General features: G+C 37.5%; 1 protein-coding gene across 2 annotated transcripts in view; it reads left to right on the top strand.

Moving 5' to 3' along the window:
- The window catches only part of cacna1ha (calcium channel, voltage-dependent, T type, alpha 1H subunit a), a 119,523-nt gene that overhangs the window by 66,952 nt on the left and 42,008 nt on the right, over positions 1–10,563 (top strand). For both annotated transcript variants that reach the window (XM_024271513.2, XM_024271514.2), the window contains exons 3-9: positions 292–403; positions 957–1,090; positions 1,474–1,571; positions 5,131–5,290; positions 5,392–5,716; positions 6,938–7,030; positions 9,054–9,292. In XM_024271513.2, the coding sequence (XP_024127281.1) occupies positions 292–403; positions 957–1,090; positions 1,474–1,571; positions 5,131–5,290; positions 5,392–5,716; positions 6,938–7,030; positions 9,054–9,292 (1,161 nt within the window). The remainder of the gene's footprint in view (positions 1–291; positions 404–956; positions 1,091–1,473; positions 1,572–5,130; positions 5,291–5,391; positions 5,717–6,937; positions 7,031–9,053; positions 9,293–10,563) is intronic.

Raw genomic sequence — 10,563 nt, forward strand, 5'->3', positions numbered from 1 at the left:
TATATATATATATATATATATATTTAATTTCTTTAACTTGAGTTTTCACTCATATTTTAAAAAAAAACTAGTGAGAGACAAAAAGAAAAGGGAAGCACAAACAAACAAAGACTCAAGAGAATGGAAGAGAACATGAGATCAGGAAAGAGCTGACACATCTTCACAAAAACTACACAAAGTTCAACCAACAACCTACCTCTTCCTCTAGAACAGGACAAACCCATTTGTTGCAGATCAAGATTTGATTTGAATCGATGTCACATGTGTTCTGACCTTAACTCCTTCCTCCACGTGGTTCGAGTACATATCCATGATGGTGATCCTGCTTAACTGTGTGACTCTGGGGATGTTTCAACCCTGCGAGGACGTTGACTGCCTGTCGGAGAGGTGCAAAGTGCTGCAGGTGAGTCTGACTCTCTGTCAGCTCTGCTTTCTCCCAGAACATTCTACATGGGACGTACTGTGCTTTTGTGCATTGCTCACCGCTTAACCTTCACTTTTATGCACCAACAGTTGCTCTACTGCCATGGAGACGCTGCTTTCTGGTTTTGTCTAATCGTTTTTTGATGTCCACTTGTTTGTGTTGAATACATTTCTGAGTAATGAAGGACTGGTGATGAAAATGTAATTTACTCTCCTGTCACTCTCGTGTGTTTCGACCATCTCTCACTGCACTGCCATGTTGATTCTTAACGCAGTGAGACGTCCTCATTATACGAAGGAAAAACAGACACTGATTTTGCTTTAGGAGATGTCTAATTAATTGAAACATATCCCTGCTGGGTTAAAACTAACTCATGCTAACAAGATTCTCTTTTCCTCCCAGCTTCTTCAGGGCCTTCTGCAGTTTCCAACAATCGTTTTTTATTGTATTTTTTTTAACTGTCACTTTTGATTTATTTCATTAATTCATCCTTTTCTTTTGGTGTTTTTTCTTTTTCTCTGCGTGGAAACAGGTGTTGGACGACTGCATCTTTGCTTTCTTTGCGGTGGAAATGGTAATCAAGATGTTGGCCTTTGGGATTTTTGGCTCCAAATGTTACCTGGCGGACAGGTGGAACCAGCTGGACTTTGTGATCGTAATGGCAGGGTTGGTTTTCTTTATTTTGTTTTATTTTAGATTTCTTTTTTGGAAGTAAAAAAATGTTCATTATAACAGTTTTAAAAAATTATTTTAATAACTTTTTATTTTCAGTGTAAAAGCATATACCGAAAGCAAACCTAAAATTAGACTTAAAGTCTTCCATTCTCATGTTACCATATACAGAATTTATATGAAAGAATTAATTTTAAAAATGAGCACAAATAAATATATTTTTTTTTATTCCTTTTTATGGGTTAAAATTTTGACCGTTTTGGAGTTCCGTATTTAGGACACAGTTCGATTATTTTGTTCGATTTGTCTTCATTAAAGTGTTATTTAGTCCAGATAAATATTGTTCTTCATAAAATGCCGTACTTCTGTACTTCCAGGATGTTGGAATATTCTCTGGACGGCCAAAATGCGAGCCTGTCAGCCATCCGTACAGTCCGCGTGCTCAGGCCACTGCGGGCCATCAACAGAGTTCCAAGTAAGTCCAGTCATCACTTCAGCTTATTAAAGTCAACATGATTGCTTAAAAATCATTCCCCGTCAGGTTTTTCATCCAGGATTACTGTAATTCTATCTAATGATTTTCTTTGCTCGTTTTGTTTAAGACAATAAAGTGATTTATTAAGAATCAATAATCTCTCCGCTGTGCGGTAAAGTGAAGAAAATCCTGTTTGGTTTAACCTCCCAAAGATGAGACAAAGACAGGCTGTCAGCTTATGTAATGGTCGTAAAAAGCTTTGTGACAAAAGTGCACATGAATTCCCAAATAAAGACTTTGACTGGACAGCGGTGTCATAACAATTTACTAGATTATTAACTAGCATGCATTAGGCAAGCGGCCAAACTGTGTTGTTCAGATGCAGGCTGCAAGAACAGCAGCTGTTTGGTCTCCACACTTTTCTGCGTCAGAGTTCAAACATCACTGCGTCCAACAAAGATTTTTAACCTAAACAGTAAATAGTACGTTCGAAAAGTATTTTTGTCCAGCTGATAGTTTGTTTTTTGAGATAAGGGTCTCGGTGTGTTTTTGCTGCCCAACGTCAGGATGTAAAAGTGATACCAAAATGCCAATATCTAATATTTTGGTGAAAGTGTAACTCAACCAGAGGGGAAGCAATCTGAATGTTAAGTACTGGGGTTGAAAACATTTTTCCTTCATCCAAGTCTGTTTTTGAGCTAGAAAAATAATGTATGTGTGAGCAAAAAAAGGATAATTAAGCGCATTACTAGCAGGTGTTGAAATGTATTAAAACTCAGAATATATTGTGTAGATTTGTATTTTGGATTGATGTAAATAAGTATAAATGTGTGCTCAAGCTCAAAATAAATATGAAAAAAATAAAGACTATAAGGTTAAAGATGGTAAGTATATCTTAGAATTGGAAAACTTGAGTTTAGTCTAGAAAACAAAGTTAGTTTATACGACGCAAGAGGCAAAATTCTTTATTTCATCCAATACATGGGTCTGCTTTTACCTCTCCTTTGTGGCTCTCTGGTTAAAGAAAAATACAAAGTTTATAAGTTTTTAACTTAAAAGTAAAAAGTAAGTAGTAAAATAAAACAAAAAAGGAACGGAAAACAGTTGAAGGACAGAACGTATCAAAGCATTTTAATAGGTTTTTAAACAGCGCGTATCACAGAAAAATCAAATGGAGGTGGGTCAGTAGGAACAATATTTTATACGGAGCACCAGATCATAAGATAGATTTTCTCTTTTTGAACAAATTCATGATCTTTAGTTTTGCATTAAAATTACAATAAGCTTCTCACAATCATTTATAATTTAATTTTAGTTTGTAAGATTTACACAGTTCTGGCCAAGTTACACCACAACTAGTAAAATAAACTATATTAAACTATATATATATTAGAGAAAAAATGTGATTAAGAGAGTAATAATTGAATTATTAACAACTGTATGTGTATTTTCCAATCAATTAAAACACTAGTTATCCTAAGTTTGATACATCTCTGCATAGATATATATTTCTATTTTTTTTGTATTACTTTTGCTTTGATTAATTGCTTGAAATAATATACGTGCAAATCAGTGTCTTATTTTTCTAAAAGATGAAATGGATTATAGTTACTGAGAAATTGACCCAAATGGCTCTTAAGCAATAGAAACAGGCAGGCTAGTGTGTGGGAGCATGCCAAGAGAGTAATCTACTGGATGACATCCTCTGAGAAACTAACTAATATTCTGTTTAGAAGTAGTTTTTGTGAAATTCCTGTGTTCGTCCACCATTTTAATTGGTCAAATCGTAGGTTCTCTTCTATTTTTCACATAAATTAGAAATCAGTTATCACAATTTGGATGTCCTCACCATTGACTGTGTATGAGAACTGGACTGTGTCACCCCTCCCCCATCACAATCCAAACAAGAAGTACCTGCTGGTTCCAAGAAGCCAAAATCTCTCAGACAAATAAACAGCTATTACTCAGTCATTCTTTTTTCAGTATTCTTTCATGTTCTTGCTAATCTTAATTTTTTTTCATTTTATTTTTAGTTATTCAAGTTATAAACTGACCAATCAGATGCCTCAATAGAAGCGTGTGGTTCCCCCTCACATTGTACATTCGAAACGTTTGAAAGATTTTAAAGTCAAGTGATGGGGGTGTGGACTTCTAACAATCTCAGTCCTGATTGGTGAGTTTTGTTGCCATAGAAATGTTAACTCAGATCAACTTTGACCAATGGCTCCAACATGGCGACTGAATTGACTTCATTTCGTTGGAGTAAGACATTTCAATGGGTGATGCCACACTCACTCAGTCCAGTTCTCTACAGTCTACAGTCAACAGTCAATGGTACTTCCAGACCAGATGAGTAGAATAGTGGCTTCACTACCAATGATTCGGAAGTGGTTCATTAACTATAAATAAATATCTAACACCTCTAAGCTGTCCGGCTCAATCTAGTATTTTGAGCGTTTCCATTGTAAAGTGGACCCATTGAACACTACCAAACAGTACTTCTTGGGGGTCCCCATTGGTTGTAGGTCCATAGAAATATAAGACAGGAAGGTGGGTGCAGAGTCGCTGTTGGCACCTGTTGATTGGCTGAGAGTGATGACGACATTAGCGCTAAAATAGCACTAATTTAAGCTAACATTTCTGACATTTGTAAGTATTTTATGCCGGTATCTGTCTTAGCCGGCCAAAATCTTCTTTCAAACAAATTTAAATTCCTGTTATACACGATGTAGAAAAAGTAAAGCAAGAAAAAGATGAGCTGCTGGATGATCTCTGTTGTTGCTTTTCTAGTTGTCACACTATAATGACGCAATGACACCCTAGTGAAAACAAACCGCTCAGTGAAAGTGAATGAAAACTTAAGACTTAACTGAGTGAAAACGCTCACCAGAATGAACTGGACTGTAGTTCTCCTCACCGCACTGGACCAGACCACAGAGTCCCAGGAAGTAATTCTGTAATTCTATTGTTGAGATGAAGATTTTTGAAGGACAAAAATGAAAATACTGCAAACAGTTTATTAAGCTATGACTTTTAATAAGTCCAAATGAGATTCCTTGTCCTGAAGGAAGCATTATGTTCTTATGAATATTTATCACACGATGGCGTTTGATGGAAATGTTCTGAGAGTGCAGCTCAGGAAGCGGAAAGGTGTTGCAACGTAAACGTGACGAATGTGACAGGGCTGTGATGTAAGGAAAAAGGTAGAGCCAAAAGGTTAAAGGACGACACTGTTTCAACCCCGGGGAGAGGAGAGGATCCCCGCCTCTGCTGACGCTGACCCTCTCTGACATCTGGAAAAAGGATGCTGAATGCACGAGCTTACATAAGCGAGGTTAATGTCTGAGGGGGGAAATCATGTCAAACTGTCACCACCGGTGACATCAGTCATCACTTCTGGTTATGTTCCTGTGGGAATGTATCTGGAGTTCCTAAACTTATAAGATCAGTTGGGTTTGTTGGGGTGTTGAAAAGCCAGAGGCCTTGCTGCTGCGCCGCTCGCGTTTAAGCTAGTCATTAACGTGTCCTGGTCTTTTGCTGTTTGTGTCCCTCTGTGTAGGCATGAGGATCTTGGTGACACTGCTCTTGGACACTTTGCCCATGCTGGGAAATGTTCTTTTTCTCTGCTTCTTTGTATTTTTCATCTTTGGCATCGTGGGAGTCCAGCTGTGGGCGGGGCTTCTACGCAACCGCTGCTTTCTGGAAGAAAAAGCAAAAGCGTAAGCAATACATTCGGTGCCTATATCCGAGTTATCAGTGGGACACTCGGAATTATGTGCCGACTTCACTTTTTTGACAGACACTACATTTTCCTCCACAGATTGTACAACCTGTCCTTGAAACCTTACTACATGGGAGAGGAGGGCGAGGACAGCCCGTTTATCTGTTCAATGCCGCGCGAAAACGGGATGCTGCATTGCAAAGACGTGCCGCCCTCCACCGAGGACGAAGTGGAGTGCTCACTGCCTGCTCCCCTGCAAAGCTCTCTGCTGATTGGCTCCTTTGATTCTGTGGGCGGGGCTAGTGTTAACGGATGCGTGAACTGGAACCAGTACTACAACAATTGCAGCGCTGGAGATTTAAATCCACACAAGGGGGCAGTTAACTTTGACAACATAGGCTATGCTTCCATAGCTATCTTCCAGGTAAGAGAAATGTTCAAGTTCAGTTTCCCATTTGTTCAAATAGAACAAAAAATTGAAATAAACTTCTAATTAACGTTTATCGTGTGAATGCTTTATGAGTATATCACTATAGTGATTCTGTTTCTCTCTTCTATTATTGTTTTTTGGCACGTAAAAACTCAGTCACACTTTAAATTTCTGCAATCTCGGTATCAAAACGTTCAGCTTGTTGAGAACATTATCGTTTTCATTTTTGGTATTCGTAAATTTCACGGTTTTTACGATTTAATGCAATTCCTTAGATTTTTTTAGCCCAGTTGAAATGAATGGCATTTTTTTTATTTCTGCCAGTTATGCAACTAAAACATTCAGCATGTTCAGGAAATTCATGCTTCTAATTTTGGTATTATTAAATTTCACGCAAATTTTTAAATATTAAGCAATTTTTTACGATTTTATGCAATTTCTGCAATTTTTTTTAATGCAATTAATCAAATTTTTTGCGCACTTTAAAACCTATGCAACATTGGTATCAAAACGTTCAGCATGTTAAGGACATCAACGCTACAGAAGTTTTTAAGGCAAATTTTGAGTTTAACTAATATTTTAGTAAGATGCTAACGTTAAGCTAGTATTTTGGCAATGTGCTAGCTTTCTTGGCTAATTTTTCACCTATTAAAGATTTTTTTGAAACATTTTTGGAGGTAAACTAATATTTTACCAAAATGCTCACTTTTTTTGATAATTTGTCATATGCTGAGGTTTTTGGATAATTCTGAGTTCATACCTTTACGTATTTGTAAATTATACAGAATTTCTTCAATTTTTCAAGAAATTCTTCACATTCCTTGTGCTCCTAATGCAATATCTGCAACTTTGAGTCCTTTAGAAATTTTAGCAGTATTTAAATAGCCTCATCAATTATAGTAAATTTCTTCAGCATCTTCAGCAAAAAGCATTTACACTAGCACTATTGCAGGTAATGCAACTTTACTAGATGTACTTTGTTTTATACTGGTGAAACTAGTCGAATTTTTCAGTTTTATTGTCAGAAATGTTAGTATTTCCATCGGTCTCATACATAAAATATCAACTTCCAATTACTTTTATACAAGACTATTCTATCTGGAAACCGCAACTGTGAAGATCATTTTTATAATTGTTTTATATATATTTATAGTTCTGTTGATGCATCCACAGCAAACTAGAACATTCCTCTGACTTTGTCTTTGTCATGTCTAGGTCATCACACTTGAAGGCTGGGTGGACATTATGTACTTTGTCATGGATGCTCACTCTTTCTACAATTTTATATATTTTATACTACTCATTATTGTAAGTACTACCTTTAAACTTGTTGAATCATCACCAATCTATAAAAAAGATTTCTAAGAACATATTTGGAACCAAGAACTCATTCTTTAGGGCTTTGAACAGCCTGCAGATCTGAGGGTTGTGAATAGATTAAGATTTATATAGCTTTGACAATATTAAATTCAACCATGGTTCCTGTGATCTACTGTCTTATTTGTTTTCCTGTGTAAAAAAAAAAGTTGAGTATTTGGTTAACACTTTAATACCAGATACATCGCCAACAACACCTAAGTAAGACAAGCTCTTTGACATATCATAAGTCTTTCACTATTTACGGAATCAATGTAAATCAGCTATTTCTGACGTAGACAAAAGTGGATTTTATGTAAGTCTTCTAGAATTACGTTAATTGAGTAAATAGTTGAAGAGTTACAATAATCAAAAATGTCAACGCTGGAGCTAAAGCTTAGGTGTAAAAAAGGTTAAACCTTTGGCAAATAAATTGTAGTGCATTGTTTTAAGGCCAGGTTAGTTGTGCAATTTGCCTTGGGGCCACTGAAGGCAGAATCTGTGCTGTATGGGGTTCCATTTGTGCCAAAAATCAAAAAAAAATTTGCATCTATATCTTTGGTCCATTGTCTATCTCCACTAAAAAAGTTCATTAAACATTTGTTCATGTCTATGTACTACTAAGCAATATCTTCTGAGTGTTTGGTGAAACAACAGGAGCTAATGACCCTAGCAACTGTTGCTAAGAACTTTTCTGAAAACTAGAAGATTATAGCAAATACAAAGTTTTAAACTTAAAGCAAGGTGAAACATCACAAAGTAAATACAAAAGTATCATCAAAGAAGCGTGGACATGCGTAGACATAAATGTTCAATAAACTTGTTCAGTAGACATAGTGGACGCAAAAACATATTTTTGGCACAAAGGGAACCCCATACTTCACTGACTGCACATGTAGAGAAAATTATGTGTGAATAGTCACTTTAAAAGAAAGTAAGGAACTCATTTATGTGGAGCAGGGTGTGAGGTTCCTGCACAAAAAGTTTCCCTCCTTCAAGCCCGGTTAAATTCACACCCCCAAGAGGTATATACCCCACCGTAATTGGTTGGTTTGTCAGTTTTGCACACTGCACTGTAAAAGTGCCATTCATACAAAACCCGCGGGCCGCACCAACATTAAACTTTCATATTAAGGCGGGGGAAGGAAAATGTTGTCTCGGGGGCCGCAAATGGCCCACGGGCCGCCAGTTTGAGACCGGATTCAGCCGTCCGGGTAATTGTATTCCACCCTTCAGATTATTTTATTTTATGTTATCTTTACTTTATTTCTAACTTGTATAATTTTGACAAAATATATTTTTATGTAGTCAAATATTGAAAGTTATTTATCGTTTGAGTTGATTTATTCTGGAATAATATTCCTGCCTGTTATGTTAAAAAAAAATACATTTTCATTTTGTGTAAAATAAATGTTTTTGTGGTTCGGCCCGGGACCCAAAGTATGTGGTGGATTTTGGCCCCCTGTGCGACTGAGTTTGACACCCCTGACTTCGCCCATGGCAGTTGAACCATCTTTTTGTGAATGAATGACTTTTGTTTTGACTGGTTTTAGGGAAAGGAACTGAGAAGAGCTTTCACGCTGAGCTCCCTGCCCACCTCACTGTTTGATGTAGAAGGCTTGTTTTGCACTGAAAAGGGAAATGGTTAGAGGCAAAATGAGGAACGTGAGAGTAGAAGAGATGGTTTCTTTAAAGAAAATACTGAAAAGGGATTTACAGAGGAAAATGACTTAAAAGAGTCATGGAACAAAGGGAAAGAAAAATCATTTTTGGATCATTTAAATTAGTCCAAGTGATTAAATAATGTTTTTTCTTCCACTAATTAATTAGCATTTTCTCATATTTTAATATAACTTGATGGTTGAAAACTTTTCAATGTCCTAATCAAAAGTTCTTTCTTGTTTGAAAAATGTGGATATTTGACTTTTTCATTTTATTATATCTAAAAGTTGTTCATGAACTCTTTTCCAACCAGGTGGGATCTTTCTTTATGATCAACTTGTGCCTCGTGGTCATCGCCACCCAGTTCTCTGAAACAAAACAGAGGGAGAACGCCCTAATGAGGGAGCAGCGTGCTCGCTACATGTCCAGTGACTCCACATTTTCCAGCTACACTGAACCGGGCTCGTGCTATGAAGAAATACTACGTTACATTAGTCACCTTTATCGTAAGCTACGCCGCAGGCTGCAAAGGATATACTATCGGTGGCACAGGTACGGGGTTTCATTTCTTTGAAAAAAGACATTTCATTTGTCTCCACATACACACCGGGCTTGTGATGGAGGTTCAAGAATGCCGAACACGGGTTCCTGAACGCACTTCTAGCATATGAGACAAAATGAGAAAAAAAAATCCAGAAAATCACATTGTCTGATTATTAATTGGTATTTGTTCACCTACAAACAAGCAAGATTCTGTCTCTCACAGACCTGTAACTTCTTCTGTAAGAGGATCCTCTGTCCTCCACTCGTTACCTGTATTAATAACACCTGTTTGAACTCGTTATCTATATAAAAGACACCTGTCCACATCCTCAAACTGTCACACTCCAAACTCCACTATGACCAAGACCAAATAGCTGTCAAAGGACACCAGAAACACAATAGTTGACCTGCACCAGGCTGGAAAGACTGACTCTGTAATAGATAAGCAGTTTGGTGTAAAGAAATCAACTGTGGGAGAAATTATTAGGAAATGGGAGACATACAAGATCACTGATAATCTACCTCCATCTGGGACTCCCCGCCAGATCTCACTCTGTGGGGTCAAAATGATCACAAGAACGGAGAGCAAAAATCCCAGAACCACACGGGGGTACCTAGTTACTGGTCCCAGCTCTCTGCAGGTCAAAGTAACAAAAGCTACTATCAGTAACACACTACACCACCAGGGGCTCAAATCCTGCAGAGCCAGACGTGTCCTCCTGCTAAAGCCAGAACCTGTGCAGGCCCGTCTAAAGTTTGCTAGAGAGCATTTGGATGATCCAGAAGAGGTTTTTGAGAATGTCCAATGGTCAGATGAAACCAAAACAGAACTTTTTGGTTAAAACTCTACTGTTTGGAGGAGAGAATGCTGAGCTGCATCTAAAGAACACCATACCTAGTGTAAAGCATGGGGGTGGAAACATCATGTTTGGGGAAGTTTTTCAGCAAAGGGACCAGGACGACTGATCTGTGTGAATTAAAGAAAGAATGTGGCCATGAATGGTCAGATTTAGAGTGAAACCTCCTACCATCAGCAAAGGCATTGAAGATGAAACGTGGTTGGGTCTTTCAGCACGACAACCATCACAAACACACTGACAGGGTAATGAAGGAGTGGCTTCGTAAGAAACATTTCAAGGTTCTGGAGTGTCCTAACTAGTCTCCTGATTTCAACCCCATAGAAAATCTTTGAAAGTTTAAAGTCTTTGTTGCCCAAAACATTACTGCTCTAGAGGAGATCTGCATGGATGAATGGGCCATAATACCAGCAAAAGTTTGTG

Source organism: Oryzias melastigma, linkage group LG8 (genome assembly GCF_002922805.2).
Source record: "Oryzias melastigma strain HK-1 linkage group LG8, ASM292280v2, whole genome shotgun sequence".
NCBI lineage: Eukaryota > Metazoa > Chordata > Actinopteri > Beloniformes > Adrianichthyidae > Oryzias > Oryzias melastigma.